Source organism: Salmo trutta, chromosome 19 (genome assembly GCF_901001165.1).
Source record: "Salmo trutta chromosome 19, fSalTru1.1, whole genome shotgun sequence".
Lineage (NCBI taxonomy): Eukaryota > Metazoa > Chordata > Actinopteri > Salmoniformes > Salmonidae > Salmo > Salmo trutta.
Window position 1 is genome coordinate 26,302,316 of NC_042975.1, and position 16,397 is coordinate 26,318,712.

Genomic DNA, 16,397 nt, shown 5'->3' on the forward strand with positions numbered 1-16,397 from the left:
CCTACACTCTGCGGTCTGACTCATCCAAAACCATCTCAATTTGGTTGAGGTCGGGGGACTGTGTAGGCCAGGTCATCTGATGCAGCACTCAATCACTCTCCTTCTTGGTAAAATAGCCCTTACACGCTTGGCGTGTGTGTTGGGTCATTGTCCTGTTGAAAAACAAATCCTAGTCCCACTAAGCCCTAACCAGATGGGATGGTGTATCGCTGCAGAATGCTGTGGTAGCCATGCTGGTTAACTGTACCTTGAATTCTAAATAAATCACCAGCAAAGCACCCCCACACCATAACACCTCCTCCTCCATGCTTTACGGTGGGAAATATACATGCAGAAATCATCCGTTCACCCACACCGCATCTCACAAAGAAACAGCGGTTGGAACCTAAAATCTACAATTTGGTCTCCAGACGAAAGAACACACCTCCATCTCTAGCTAAGTTATAAAATATGATCTTACAGTGTTAGGTTTCACAAGGCAAATCAGAGAAACAAATCGTAATTTTGGTGTGCATAGAATGGAGACATGAGCAATGTTCCCTCTAAACTGTGCGCGGGCACGCAGCTCCCCGGGACTGCTATGCAGAATAAATATAAGCCCGCACAGAGAAACACGAGATTGAACTTCACTCAACTTTCTAGAGTTTTCCCCGTTAGTTAACACTATCAACATTTCCCTTTACTGTGGGAATTGTGATCAAATTAACACAATATTAGCCACTTTCAATGCAACATACCAAAACAAAATGAACTATGCAAGACTTAGTATACAAAACTAATAACTATGCAAGAGATTTTGTTGTAGGGAGAATGCATCTGAGTAGGATTCTATTGCATTGACAGGCACGACTCAGGCCCATACTCTACACAGACCGGTATGCCATAACCAATCAGAGCTGCAGCAGGCCTATATACAAATAGACGATTACCATATATGGATCTGTGCCATTCACGTTGAGCTGGACTGTGTTTACAGCATGAGCGGTCCTGAGTAGATGTGCTTGTTTTGAGATCAAAGCCAGAGCTACATGTAGTGAAGAATGCACAGTTGTGCATTTGTTAATATCCTTTGCTAGTTACTGAGTTATTAGCCCAGTTACAGATAAGTTGTAGTCAGCAATGGGTGAATGATTGCGTCCTACAAAACGTACATTTCATCTTTCAAAAAAGCAAGTCAGGTAAAGAGCTTTTTTGTCTTAAAGGGGCAGTGTTGTATTTTGAGACTTGAATAAGCTTGAATAAGCTAAGTAGCCAATTGGCAGAGTGTAGCATAATTTGCCTTATTATCTGTAATAACGGCATGGGAATAATGATGCATTTTATTTTGTGAAGTGGTTTCTTGCATCAAACAACACAACATTTCCAGTCACCTCCTTGTCTGAAGGACAAGTGGATAAACAAGTTAATGTCAAGCGCTGCATGTTTTTTTTCAAAGGTCTCATAGAATGTAGACCTACATTGAACACACATTGGCTGCTACTGTAGGCTGAAGATTGAACAGCTATTTCCATGTTAAAATGATATGGGATGCATTTTCTCCATTGTTTTTGATTGTGGCCCACTCTGATAGTCCTACATTATGATCAAATAGCCTTAGTAGCCTACTTAAAACTGTTACTTAAAGCGGGTACAGCCTCAGTGTCCACAGTAAACGGGTTCCAGAAGTTTTCACAATGTTCAAGTTTGCGCTCAGCAGACCTGAAATTTGCTCAGTGATAAACTTTTTTGAGGGAACATAGGTCATGAATGCATAAAGGTGAAGTGTGACGAGGCAAATTTTCTTCACAATAAACAAACATAGGATCATTCTGTTCAGAACAACCCAGGGTATGACACTATGTCATCTTGTAGCTGTACATCAAACATAGTGATCATAAACTTTGACACTGTATATGACATGAGTTTTATGATTTAGAAATGTGAAGTGTACATTTGGACTCACGGGTGTTTGGCTTCCTTTTATGACATCCAAGCGGTATTTTTTATAATCCTCAATGTCCTGTCTTTCCAAATACATAGAGTAATCTTAATTTACAGCATTTCCCTCACTCAGCCAACCCAAAACATTTCTAAAGTTCTCCAATTACTGGGAGGGATGGGGCCAACTTCTTGTCGGGCGAAGTTCTGTCAGTCAAAACCCATACAGTGCTGTGAAGTGCAGAGCCAGATCTCTGGCGTCATGTATAGCATGTTACTGTACAGCCACTATGCTTAACTTTAAGCACTTATTAGTGCCCAAATCTGCCATTTTCAACTGAGTGTAAAGGGCTACGATAAGACAGCGAGACTGAAGTTCTCTCTCAAGTCTCGGAAGGACTGCCCCAAAAAGGGGCCTCTTTGTCTCTTAGAAAACACGAGGTAAGGCAATGAGGGCCACCGCGGACTAAACCATACAATTACTCAGCCCGAGGAGGTTAGAGTGATGGCGCTCCTTTGGGTACTGAGGTTTCTGCCTAGTTTACTTTGGCCTCGTGGGTAGCTCAGCAAGTTCAATGAACAGTACCATAAGAAAAAATATGTTATTCTGTATTTTGTTTATTTGTTTGTCTGTTTAAATAACATATTCTTTGATTCAGCGAGTCAAAGATGACCCTGAGATGTGCGAGTCTGTCTGACCGTGAGAAAACAGTCAGCTTCTTACACTGCCAAGAAGGAAACCAGGAGAAACACAATATTCAGTCCTTTTGGCCAAATAGAATAAACATTAAAAAAACAGCTCCCTTAGCAGAGGAGCGCCCCTGTTAACTGTTTGGGAAATGAAACAGGCTCATGTGGAGCAGGAGTCCTATTTCATACATGCTCCAGTGGTTACTCTTGGCTAGTGTTGAAAGAGGGGTGGAACAGCCAGGTGGGAACCCCTTTGCCTGAGCTCACCCATGGGGACACAATAGTTCTGCAAGACCCCACCTCCGCCCCTCACACCCATGAGCGGGACTGGAGGGGAGGGGCGTGGACCAGGTCCAGAGTTTGGATCCCAACAATGCCAGCAGATTTCACCCACCAACCTGCCAAATGTAATAACAATCCACACAAGAGGTCGCGACACTGATCAGCGCGGGCCTCATAAATGAAACAGCCAACATTAGGGCGTTGTTATGGAACCGTGATTCTCTGTGATGTGTTTCCACAGACACAAAGGCACACACCCTGGGGTTGTTTAGATGTTATTAATAAACCATTGTAGATTTTGCGGCTTACCTCAAAAATAGTCAGGTACAACAGCTCATCAAACTCTCGTTCCCTGGTCTATGATCACTCCTCACACAGACATTATATTTCCATAAATTCTTATCCAGATGTATTTTTATATTCTTAATCCTGACTCATGGCTGACAGCAATATTCCATGTACACCCAGAAACAGAGACAATCGTCCTTTCTCCTCTGCCTCTCTTGGTCACATGTAGACTCACCGAGCCGGCTCTGTTTTTCCCGGCAGGCGGTTGCCACATTGGTCAGATCCCTATATTTCTCAGCCAGCTGGAGTTTGCCGTTGTTGAGGCGGGGTCGCCTGGCGAGGCTCTCCTCGGCCAAGCTCCGGTTGGAGGTCAGCAGAATCTCTCTGTCCACCTGCAGCTCCTGAAACTGGAGACAGGCATGGAGTCAGAACCCTGAGAATGTACAGCTCAGCACACACAAAGAAAAGGTAAATTGATTAACTGAATCAATAACAGACTGTGATGGTAGGGTGCCATGTTTAAAATAGTATTCCAGTAATACAGGTGTACATGTATCAACCTACTTATAGCATCTTGATTAATAGGAGTTTAAAGTTGGCATAACAGTTGGAAATGTACATATTTATTTAGCTATTTAAAGATTGATGTTTACAAATCTGCTCAACTGAGCCTTCACAGAATTCATAGTTAAATAAAAAATGTGTCAAGCTACAATAGATCTTCAAGGTTAACCTCACTCTGCAGGAAATGCTCTACACACTGAGTTTGAGCTGGGAAATGTTTTCTCATAGGGTTTGAGCAGAGAAAGCAACAGCAAAGGGGTTAGTCAGTGTGGAAAGTATGAAATTGTGAGAAACAGCAGGGTCATTGAAGGCCAGAAACACAGGAAGGAACAAGGGTGTACTGTATATACATGAATGTTTGATGGTGAGTTACTTAAGAACAAAAACCTGTTCCAAGGTGTGAACTTCAACCAGTAGGTCTATACTAAATATTGAATATATCAAAGGACTTTCCCAGTCAGGGTTAATAAAACTGAGGGCACTTGATACTTAATTTCATGTGACGGTTAAGTCAAGATGTGTTAAACAAGATCAATAAAAGTTGATGTTAAAAAAATAACTTATAGGCCACATTCCCAAACCAATGTGACTTTCCACCTCTGGCAAATAGCGGACTTTGAATTCCTGGTCAAGAGCCTCGCTCATGTTACACATGGACCGCATGATACGCTTGTGGCTTTGGCATACACACGGGGAGGATTCAGTTGATGACTTGGCACTAGCGAAGTAACATTTTGCTTACTTCACATATCAGCCCTTTAAAGTTGTTAAAAAACCAAACTCAAGACTAAAGTCAGGCTATTGCTTACACTTTCAAGAATCTTCATACCACAGACAAGAAAATGTATACATGTAGAGTCATTAATAGTGACAGTTCCACAGACAAACGCCTCGATCAGACCGACAGCATCATTGCATCAATACTGCGTAATACATTTTTCAAACTTTTTCATTATCTAATCCAACATTTTTGTGGATATATTGTACCAGTCAAAAGTTTTGACACACCTACTCATTCAAGGGTTTTTCTTAATTTTCACTATTTTCAACACTGTAGAATAGTAGTGAAAACATCAAAACTATGAAATAACACATATGGAATCATGTAGTAATCAAAAAAGTGTTAAACAAATTAAAATATATTCTATATTTGAGATTCTTCAAAGTAGCCACCCTTTGCCTTGATGGCAGCTTTGCACACTCTTGGCATTCTCTCAACCAGCTTCATGAGGTAGTCACCTGGAATGTATTTCATGCTTTTCCAACAGTCTTGAAGGAGTTCCCATATGCTGAGCACTTGTTGGCTGCTTTTCCTTCACTCTGCAGTCCAACTCATCCCAAACCATCTCATTTAGGTTGAGGTCGGGTGATTGTGGAGTTCAGGTCATCTGATGCAGCACTCCATCACTCTCCTTCTTGGCGAAATAGCCCTTACACAGCCTGGAGGTGTCATTGTCCTGTTGAAAAACAAATGATAGTTCCACTAAGTGCAAACCAGATGGGATGGCGTATCGCTGCAGAATGCTGTGGTAGCCATGCTGGTTAAGTGTACCTTGAATTCTAAATACATCACAGACAGTGCCACCAGCAAAGCACCATCACACCTCCTCCTCCATGCTTCACGATGGGAACCACACATGCAGAGATCATCCGTTCCTCTACTCTGTCTCACATAGACAAGCCGGTTGGAACCAAAAAACTCATATTTGGACTCATCAGACCAAAGGACAGATTTCCACCGGTCTAATGTCCATTGCTTGTGGCTCAAGCAAGTCTCTTCTTATTATTGGTGTCCTTTAGTAGTGGTTTCTTTGCAGCAATTCGACCATGAAGGCCTGATTCCCGCTGTCTCCTCTGAACAGTTGATGTTGAGATGTGTCTGTGACTTGAACTTTGTCAAGCATTTATTTGGGCTGCAATCTGAGGTGCAGTTAACTCTAATGAACTTATCCTCTGCAGCAGAGGTAACTCTGGGTCTTCCTTTCCTGTGGTGGTCCTCATGAGAGCCAGTTTCATCATAGTGCTTGATGGGTTTTGCAACTGCACTTTAATAAATGTTCACACATTTTCCATATTGACTGACCTTCATGTCTTAAAGTAATGATGGACTGTCGTTTCTCTTTGCTTATTTGAGCTGTTCTTGCCATAATATGGACTTGGTATTTTACCAAATAGGGCTATCTTCTGTATACCCACCCTACCATGTCACAACACAACTGATTGTCTCAAACACATTAATTAACTTTTAATAAGGCACAACTGTTAATTGAAATACATTCCAGGTGACTACCTCATGAAGCTGGTTGACAGAATGCCAACAATATGCAAAGCTGTCATCAAGGCAAAGGGTGGCTACTTTGAAGAATATAAAATATATTTTGATTTGTTTAACACTTTTTTGGTTACTACATGATTCCATATGTGTTATTTCATCGTTTTGATGTCTTTTGATGTCTACAATGCAGAAAATAGTAAAAACAAAGAAAAACCCTGGAATGAGTAGGTGTGTCCAATCTTTTGACTAGTAATGTATGTGCAACAAAAGTTCAACATTTACCTTTTGCTACTATTTCTGTCAAGTCTATGCATACAATTTGATGCATACGCTGGATAAATAGTGGTTGTGTTTGCCTGCAATGCAATGGTGCAAGGCAAACGCAACATTCCATTGGAAATGTATGTACTTCTGGTGTACCAAAACACAATGGCGCTGTCGGTTTGATCGAGGTGAAAGGTTTCAATTAAACAAAAATGTATTTTGCATTTAAGTAAGTGTCAATATATGGGAATAATCCCCAAACTAAAGGACAATTAGAAAATGTATTGCGACGTATTCCAGCGGATCAGTGGTCAGGACCAATGGTACGTCCAGTGGCATTTTTGCTATGCATCGCTTTAGACCCAATGAGCAAAACACAGTTGCAAGATGAAGGGATTCTGTGGCTTGTCATCTGTAGCTCCGTACATCTTGTTCCTAAAACGACATTTGCATAGCACAGACAGGATGGCAAACCACAAACCCCACTGTTAACTCAAATTGTCTGAAGTCAAAAGAGCGTGGAGGCTTTTATTGAGATTCGCTATTCTGCCTGAAGAAAAATTATGAATTCTTTAGCTGCCAATTGCACTGTTTAAAACCTCAGGGATATTGTTAACTCTGGCTGAGCTCACCAAAGCATACCGAGGATAAATGGTTTATTTTGTTAAATGATAATGAGATTTTTGCCTCACTTAATACTCTGCTCATGACCAAAAACAGTTTGGCTGTCCTCATGGGGCATGCCTCCACTTGAAATTAATTTGCTTACAGGAATGTGAGAATTTATGTTCATTGCATCATGAACAAACACACAACAAAGTGGGTCAGTTGAAAGTGCTTTAGACTGAAAAAGAGCCAAGGAGGAAGAGTTTCTCAGTGACATCAGAAAGTGGGGTTAAGTGAGGTAAAATTAATGAGACAGAGAGGGCGTACTGTCGCAGAGTTTATTTTTATTTATTTATTTCACCTTTATTTAACCAGGTAGGCAAGTTGAGAACAAGTTCTCATTTACAATTGCGACCTGGCCAAGATAAAGCGAAGCAGTTCGACAACATACAAAAACACAGAGTTACACATGGAGTAAAACAACATACAATCAATGATGCAGAAGAAAAAATAAGACTATATACAATGTGAGCAAATGATGTGAGATACGGGAGGTATAGGGAAAAAAATGCCATGGTGGCAAAGTAAATAAAGTATGGCAAGAAAAACACTGGAATGGTAGATTTATAGTTTGAGGAAAGTTAAAAGTTAAAATATAAATAATATGGTGCAAAGGAGCAAAATAAATAAAATAAATAAATACAGTAGGGGAAGAGGTAGTAGTTTGGGCTAAATTAAGGATGGGCTATGTACAGGTGCAGAGATCTGTGAGCTGCTCTGACAGCTGGTGCTTAAAGCTAGTGAGGGAGATAAGTGTTTCCAATTTTAGAGATTTTTGTAGTTCGTTCCAGTCATTGGCAGCTGAGAAATGGAAGGAGAGACGTCCAAAGGAGGAGTTGGCTTTAGGGGTGACCAGAGAGATATACCTGCTGGAGCGCGTGCTACAGGTGGGTGCTGCTATGGTGACCAGTGAGCGGAGATAAGGGGGGACTTTACCTAGCAGGGTCTTGTAGATGACCTGGAGCCAATGTGTTTGGCGACGATTATGAAGTGAAGGCCAGCCAACGAGAGCATACAGGTCGCAGTGGTGGGTTGTATATGGGGCTTTGGTGACAAAACGGATGGCACTGTGATAGACTGCATCCAGCTTGTTGAGTAGGGTATTGGAGGCTATTTTGTAAATGACATCGCCGAAGTCGAGGATTGGTAGGATGGTCAGTTTTACGAGGGTATGTTTGGCAGCATGAGTGAAGGATGCTTTGTTGCGAAATAGGAAGCCAATTCTAGATTTCACTTTGGATTGGAGATGATTGATGTGAGTCTGGAAGGAGAGTTTACAGTCTAACCAGACACCTAGGTATTTGTAGTTGTCCACAAATTCTAAGTTAGAACCGTCCAGAGAAGTTATGTTGGATGGGCGGGCAGGTGCAGGCAGCGATCGGTTGAAGAGCATGCATTTAGTTTTACTTGTGTTTAGGAGCAGTTGGAGACCACGGAAGGAGAGTTGAATGGCATTGAAGCTCGTCTGGAGGGTTGTTAACACAGTGTCCAAAGAAGGGCCAGAAGTATACAGAATGGTGTCGTCTGCGTAGAGGTGGATCAGAGATTCACCAGCAGCAAGAGCGACATCATTTATGTATACAGAGAAAAGAGTTGGCCCAAGAATTGAACCCTGTGGTACCCCCATAGAGACTGCCAGAGGTCCAGACAGTAGGCCCTCCGATTTGACACACTGAACTCTGTCAGAGAAGTAGTTGGTGAACCAGGCGACGCAATCGTTTGAGAAACCAAGGCTACTAAGTCTGCCGATGAGGATGTGGTGATTAACAGAGTCAAAAGCTTTGGCCAGGTCAATGAATACGGCAGCACAGTATTGTTTCTTATCGATGGCGGTTATGATGTCGTTTAGGACCTTGAGCGTGGCTGAGGTGCACCCATGACCAGCTCTGAAACCAGATTGCATAGCGGAGAGGGTGCGGTGGGATTCGAAATAGTCGGTAATCTGTTTGTTGACTTGGCTTTCGAAGACCTTAGAAAGGCAGGGTAGGATGGATATAGGTCTGTAGCAATTTGGGTCAAGAGTGTCACCTCCTTTGAAGAGGGGGATGACAGCAGCTGCTTTCCAATCTATGGGAATCTCAGACGACACGAAAGAGAGGTTGAACAGGCTAGTAATAGGGTTGCAATAATTTCGGCAGATAATTTTAGAAAGAAAGGGTCCAGATTGTCAAGCCCAGCTGATTTGTAGGGGTCCAGATTTTGCAGCTCTTTCAGAACATCAGCTGAATGGATTTGGGAGAAGGAGAAATGGGGGAGGCTTGGGCGAGTAGCTGTGGGGGGTGCAGTGCTGTTGAATGCAGTAGGGGTAGTTAGGTGGAAAGCATGGCCAGCCGTAGAAAAATGCTTATTGAAATTCTCAATTATAGTGGGCTTATCGGTGGTGACAGAGTTTCCTATCCTCAGTGCAGTGGGCAGTTGGGAGGAGGTGTTCTCATTCTCCATGGACTTTACAATGTCCCAGAACTTTTTAGAGTTGGAGTTGCACGAAGCAAATTTCTGTTTGAAAAAGCTAGCCTTGGCGTTTCTAACTGCCTGTGTGTATTGGTTTCTAACTTCCCTAAAAAGTTGCATATCGCGGGGGCAGTTCGATGCTAATGCAGAACGCCACAGGATATTTTTGTGTTGGTTAAGGGCAGTCAGGTCTGGGGAGAACCAAGGGCTATATCTGTTCCTGGTTCTAAATTTCTTGAAAGGGGCATGCTTATTTAAGATGGAGAGGAAGGCATTTTTAAAAAATAACCAGGCATCCTCTACTGACGGGATGAGGTCAATATCCTTCCAGGATACCAGGGCCAGGTCGATTAGAAAGGCTTGCTCGTTGAAATGTTTCAGGGAGCGTTTGACAGTGATGAGTGGAGGTCGTTTGACCGCTGACCCATTACGGGTGCAGGCAATGAGGCAGTGATCGCTGAGATCTTGGTTGAAAACAGCAGAGGTGTAATTAGAGGGCACATTGGTTAGGATGATATCTATGAGGGTGCCAGTGTTTGCGGCTTTGGGGTTGTACCTGGTGGGTTCATTAATAATTTGTGTGAGATTGAGGGCATCAAGCTTGGATTGTAGAATGGCTGGGGTGTTAAGCATGTCCCAGTTTAGGTCGCCTAGTAGCACGAGCTCTGAAGATAGATGGGGGGCAATCAGTTCACATATGGTGTCCAGAGCACAGCTAGGGGCCGAGGGGGGTCTATAGCAGGCGGCAACGGTGAGAGACTTGTTTTTGGAGAGGTGGATTTTTAAAAGTAGAAGTTCAAATTGTTTGGGTACAGACCTGGATAGCAGGACAGAACTCTGCAAGCTATCTCTGCAGTAGATTGCAACACCGCCCCCTTTGGTCGTTCTATCTTGTCTGAAAACGTTGTAGTTAGGGATGAAGATTTCACAGTTTTTGGTGGACTTCCTAAGCCAAGATTCAGACACAGCTAGGACATCCGGGTTGGCAGAGTGTGCTAAAGCAGTGAATAAAACAAACTTAGGGAGGAGGCTTCTAATGTTAACATGCATGAAACCAAGGCTATTACGGTTACAGAAGTCATCAAAAGAGAGCGCCTGGGGAGTAGGAGTGGAGCCAGGCACTGCAGGGCCTGGATTCACCTCTACATCCCCAGAGGAGCAGAGAAGAATAAGTATGAGGGTACGGCTAAAAGCTATAAGAATTGGTCGTCTGTGACGTCCAGAATAGAGAGAAAAAGGAGCAGGTTTCTGGGGGCGATAAAATAGCTTCAAGGTATAATGTACAGACAAAGGTATGGTGGGATGTGAGTACAGAGGAGGTAAACCTAGGCATTTAGTGATTATGAGAGAGATATTGTCTCTAGAAACATCATTGAAACCAGAAGATGTCATAGCATGTGTGGGTGGAGGAACTGAGAGGTTGGATAAGGTATAATGAGCAGGGCTAGAGGCTCTACAGTGAAATAAGCCAATAAACACTAACCAGAACAGCAATGGACAAGGCATATTGACATTAAGGAGAGGCATGCTTAGCCGAGTGATCAGAGGGTCCAGTGAGATTCAGACAGCTAGCCGGGCCATAGGTAGCAAGCTGGTGGAAGATGGGAGGGAGGTCTGTTTTTAGCCACCTCGTGCGTTTCCGTCTGTGGGTTAGTGGGGTTCCGTGTGGAAGGGGGGACCTGTCCAAGTTGGCAAAATAGTTAGTTATAGTGGCCCAAGAAAAGTGTCCGATAGACCTATTCAGATCGCAGCCGAAAAGACAGCTAACGATTAGCCGGCCGCAGATGGGCGATCAGGTTACGTTGCGACGGAGGGGCCAGTTGGACAACTCCCTCGGGCAGATAACGTCGGTGGTCCAGTCGTGAAGACCCGATGGGGCTCCGCATCGGCAGTAAAACGGGTCAGGATAGGTGAGTTGTAGCCCAGGAGACACTTCAGCTGGCTAGCTCAGGAATAGCCCACGAGTGGCTGACGGAACTCTTCAGCTGGCTAGCTGGTTAGCTCCGTAATGTGTGTTAATTCCGTGACCGACGTTGCCAATAGTCACTCAGATAGCAGCTAGCTAGCTGCAAGATCCAGGTGTATATGTCCAGAGCCTGCGGTAGAAATCGGGGAAAGGAGAGAGAATAGGTCCGATATGCTCTGGTCTGAGTCGCGCTGTACAAAAACTGGCGATAGCTTTTCGAGCTAATGGATAGCTGAGGACGGCTAACCGTGGCTAGCTGAACTTCAACGTTAGCCAGTGAAAATGGCTAACCTCTGGCTAGCTTCTGTTGTGGAATTCAGATGAGGTAAATAATACTTTCTTATTATTTTTTTATTTTTTTAAATTGGTGAGGCGGGTTGCAGGAGAGTGCTTTGAGGTTGAGTATTTGAATAAAAAAATGTAAAAAGATAAGTGAAGAAAAAAATATGTAAATATATATATACACGAGACACGACAGGACGTCTGAACTGCTACGCCATCTTGTAAGACGTGGCCAAAGGGAATTAGGAGGGAGGATTATTATCTACAGCTTGTATTGGCATGTTTCCCAAGTTACTGAGTCACAATCACTGATAGTGGTCTTTGTCATTGATGCAGCTGGGTAGCATTGAGTTTTCTTGCAGCAGTTATGAAATACTCAGTCAATGGCTCCTCAACAGTGGTTTCTTTCGACTTCAGAGTTTACGTATAACCCTCACTTCTCGACTGAAACCACATGAGTTCCTTGCAACAGGAAACCAAAGTGAATGCCACCCCCCAGCCAGAGAAAGTCAGAAACCACTGATCCAATCATAGTGGTCTCCAAGCAAAGGCGCATTGTATGCCTCACACCTCCCAAAATGGAGGGGAATATAGTCTTCTTCGGATTAAATATTTCCATTCCTGCAAGCTGAAACCGCAGAGCAAGATTCTAGATAAGACTTCTTTAATTGGAGCCAGTTCTATGTACAGGGAATGAGAGAACATTTCACATTGCCCACCTTATCTGAGAAGAGGGTTGAGTCCAAGACTTCTGGCTCAGGGTGATAATCAATTGCTAATTAAAAGCTTCACTCGGCAGTCAGCATGAAGAAGGCTGTTTCTAACTTTGGCCAACTACAAAACTATGTCATCGCTCCCGGGAATCCAGTTCAGTGGAAAGTGTCTGGCTGGACATATCAGGCTTTTTACAAACCCTGCACTGTAATAATCAAAGAAGCTTTGCGGGTCCAAAATACATTTATTTCCCCTTCGATACTTAAACCCCTAATCGTCTCAGACTTCGAGGTTGAAGAATCACTTTGAAAAAAGTACATTTAGCTATGATAGGCTGAAAGGGGAGGGGAGTGTGCAAGGCTTTAATCTGTGTTCTTTAAAATGATGAATCAAATAGAGGAAAAGAACAAAAAGTCTTAGGAACTTTTTTATCAAGGGCTCTCATTCTCAAATGAATGAAGGGGCCTTCTCAGAACTGCTTAGGACCCAGCCTTCTCCCTCAACATCATCAGGAGGATTGGGTATGTAAGGACATGCAGATGTTTCAGACCACTAACTGACTGACTGTATACAGAAATGAGAAGTATGTCTGTGTGTTACAATGACTAAAAATCCGCTGTGGAGGATGTACTGTACAACATGATAAATGCATAATCTAATGAAGTAGTGATGGCTTGAAATATGATTTCCACTGATCTTAGTCACAACCAACTGGGCATAGATGTCAGTTAAACATCTAGTTTTGATTTACATTTGGTTGAGTTGTCAACTAATGTGAATTCAATGTGAAATCAACAAACAAATTCACTATGTTATTGAATTTATGTTTAAAGGTGAACAAAACACAATGCCCTTATGTTGATGACGTTTTGCAAATCCAATCAGGTTTCCATGTTGATTTAATGTCATCACATTGAAAAGACATGAAAACAACGTTGATTCAACCAGTTTTTGCCCACTAGGAAGCCACAGGGAATAAAAGACTGTGGCTTCAATTAGATCATGGCTCTGGACATCACAGCTGCATATGTGATCTCATTTTAGACAGCTCTCTGGGATTACCTTGACCATCTGATGCTGAGAGGTTAGAATTCAACCCTGAGAAACGTCTCATCTACCGTTTTACTGCCGGTCAGGTGACACTTTTCAAAGCAACCAATGACGGTGGACACTGGCATGTTGACATGAAAGTCATCAGGAAAATGTGTGACTTATTCCACAGATGTTACCCAAGATACTGTGCAAACACTTTTCCCTTGAACTGTTTCTTGACCAACTTTTCTTTGTCAGGTCAAGATTTAGTTTATGTAGATTATCTAGTGGGGTGATAAATTATTTCAATATCTTTTCATTGACGACTTAATCTAAAAAAGAATATGCCCAACAGGCTACATTTTTCTGGATTACTTGTTGATTGCTTTTAAGAATATATTGTAACTTTAAAATATATAAGCATGAAAAAGATTTTAAAACACATTTTGACTTGTGTGTTTGCTTTGAGGTTGGATTTCCTTTCTGTGTTACGAATCCTCCAAATGTGGGGTTTTTGCTTCTTGTATTCCACTTCTGTATTCATTTTAATTGAGAATTAAATATTTAAAACACTCATTCCATGTAGTAAAATAATCTAAATATTAACATTTAGTCTAGTTATTCATTGTAGGTTTCTGGAGTATATTTTCCATTCCCAAATGCATTCGAACTTTCTAAACTGAGCACCTCTATTTTTTGTATCTGGGCCAATATCCTGTCTCTTACGCTTGTCACACCACTTTGTGCATACTTAATTATTGTCATCGGAACAGCTTGAAATATCTGCATTGTCACGTCACAGCAGGCAAGATGGCAAAGTCTACAGGGTATTAAACTACTTCTATGACGCCACACTGTGTGGCCCGCATGCAATTTAGAGAAACCACAAATCTTTGCAGCCCATTTGAAAGTGCTCTAAAGATTCTAGCAGTGTCTAACAGTTCCTGTGATTTTGCTAAAGTGTGATTTAGCTCCAATTGTTTTTCAATAGTCTCCCTCAACACTGGGCTACTTCAGTCCCTTCACAAGTGTCTTACTGTTCATTTCTCTCACACTTGTGGTTTGTATAATGATCATTTGCAAGGCAATCAGAGCCCCATGTTCTGTGGAATCCGGAGCATTTGGCCCAGAGTCAAAATAAAGCACACAAAGACACTGCAGCTCCACTGTTCTCCCTTGAATTTCCTGTGACTACAAGGACAGCTTATTTCACTCCAAATCCCTGTCATCCATGGCTATTCATAATCGCCAGTGTTTTTCCCTAAACAGGAATAGCATCAGACCTTCCTTTTCCTGCTGTGGCTGCTCCTACCCCTGTTTAGCAAGCGGGAGGTCCAGGAGCCCCTGGGACTGTGTGCTTGTGATGATGCACTGGTTGTAAAGAAAACCACCTGACAGTGTTTACCGGCACTGACAAACAACACTTGAAGGGCACTTCAGATTTGGAAAGAAGTACAATGTTGTGTGAACTTCTCGAGTTGAAAATGTACTGATGTGGCAGTTTCTGTGGGTCAATATGTGAAGACACAAGAACTGGATATACAATAAAAATGTATGTGAACCTAGTATAAAACATAATTGTTTGACATTTGATATTGGGAAATGTATTATACAAACATGATGAATGTGTTATGATTTAATATGCCAGCGTGAGGATACTGGCTCATTTTCCATCAAGTCTGTACAATCTGCAAGAATTTACCAGCTAGATTTGTCTTGGGGGAAAAGGGCTTGAGTGTTGCTCTGCTCCTTCACTGCCATTTGTGGTAAGCTGAGGTGCTCAGGGACTGAGTGTCTTCAAATGGAGCAGTTACAGTGTCCAGATGACTGTAATTTAATTTTCCCAGTTAGTGCTTACTACCCATGTCAAATCCCATGGAGCCAGTAGAGGATAGCAATTATGCCAGTCAGGAGACTGAGAACATTCTCTAGCGGGAGCTAGCCAGTAGCTATTGAGAGGTGGGCTATATACACAAGCATCCATTTTATTGTGCCATTAATGACCCTTTCAGAGCGGTTGCCCTTGGAGACCCCAAAGTGTTAATGAATTGAAGCGCTGCTCACCAGTGGATCACAGGGGCTGTGGAGCCAGCCCCTACAATGAGCTCAACTACCACTACCACATGCTCACATGTCAGCCAACCATGCATATGTGAGCTTTATTAAACTAACAATGGCAACTGCAGGAAAAACAATGGGAGGGGGGCACACCTAGACACCCTACTGATGTTTAGTTACACAAACTGTAAATGAGAATTGTGTGTGAATGTCTCAACTAACCAGTATAATTTTGCCTAGCTTATTACCGGCATGTAACATTTTATAAATGAATGTTCAATCAAATGTCTTGGTCAAGTCGAATGCAGCTGCCACTACAACCATTACTGAAATCCCTAACATGCCTCTAGCTAAGTAATTCTGATCCAGTTCCTTGGGAGCATTCCATGGCCTCTCTCAGTGAGATGCAACCACTTTGGAAACATCTCTCTAATTCATTCGCTGCAGCAGCGAGGCAGGTTTCAAATGTCATGTCTCGATCTGAATTGGACACATGCGCATCCAGTCCCAAATGAATAACGATTTTCTCTCTGTCCAAGAATGAATGCCACACCTGATGAGTTCAAGCAGAGGGCTATGTACCATGAATCACAATTATTTTTTGAACTGTGCAAGACAAATAGAACAAGAACAAACTGCCCTAGTAATTTAACTTTACATTTAGGAATAGATGTTCTAGTGAGGAATAAGACAGAAAGACAGAAAGAGGTGCATTTGCATTTAAATGTGCGTGTGTGTGGGACAGAGAGACCGATTATATGTTTTCAAAGGAACATTTTAGTGCCTTTATAGCATTTTGAATAGGTTGATCCAGCTGCTCACTGAACATGTCCTGTATGGCAAGCAGGAATTCCCTGTTCAGGTTGATTGGTATGGAAAAACATTCTGTAAAAAAACGAATGGAATGTGAACAATGCCAATTGAACATACTATTTACATTCACGTAAA

The 16,397-nt window shown here is 42.4% G+C and overlaps 1 protein-coding gene across 1 annotated transcript in view; it reads right to left on the minus strand.

The window, feature by feature from the left end:
- Positions 1 to 16,397, minus strand: part of LOC115154238 (vacuolar protein sorting-associated protein 37D) — a 47,100-nt gene that overhangs the window by 30,039 nt on the left and 664 nt on the right. The window contains exon 2 of the mRNA XM_029700260.1: positions 3,413 to 3,584. Within this exon, the coding sequence (XP_029556120.1) occupies positions 3,413 to 3,584 (172 nt within the window). The remainder of the gene's footprint in view (positions 1 to 3,412; positions 3,585 to 16,397) is intronic.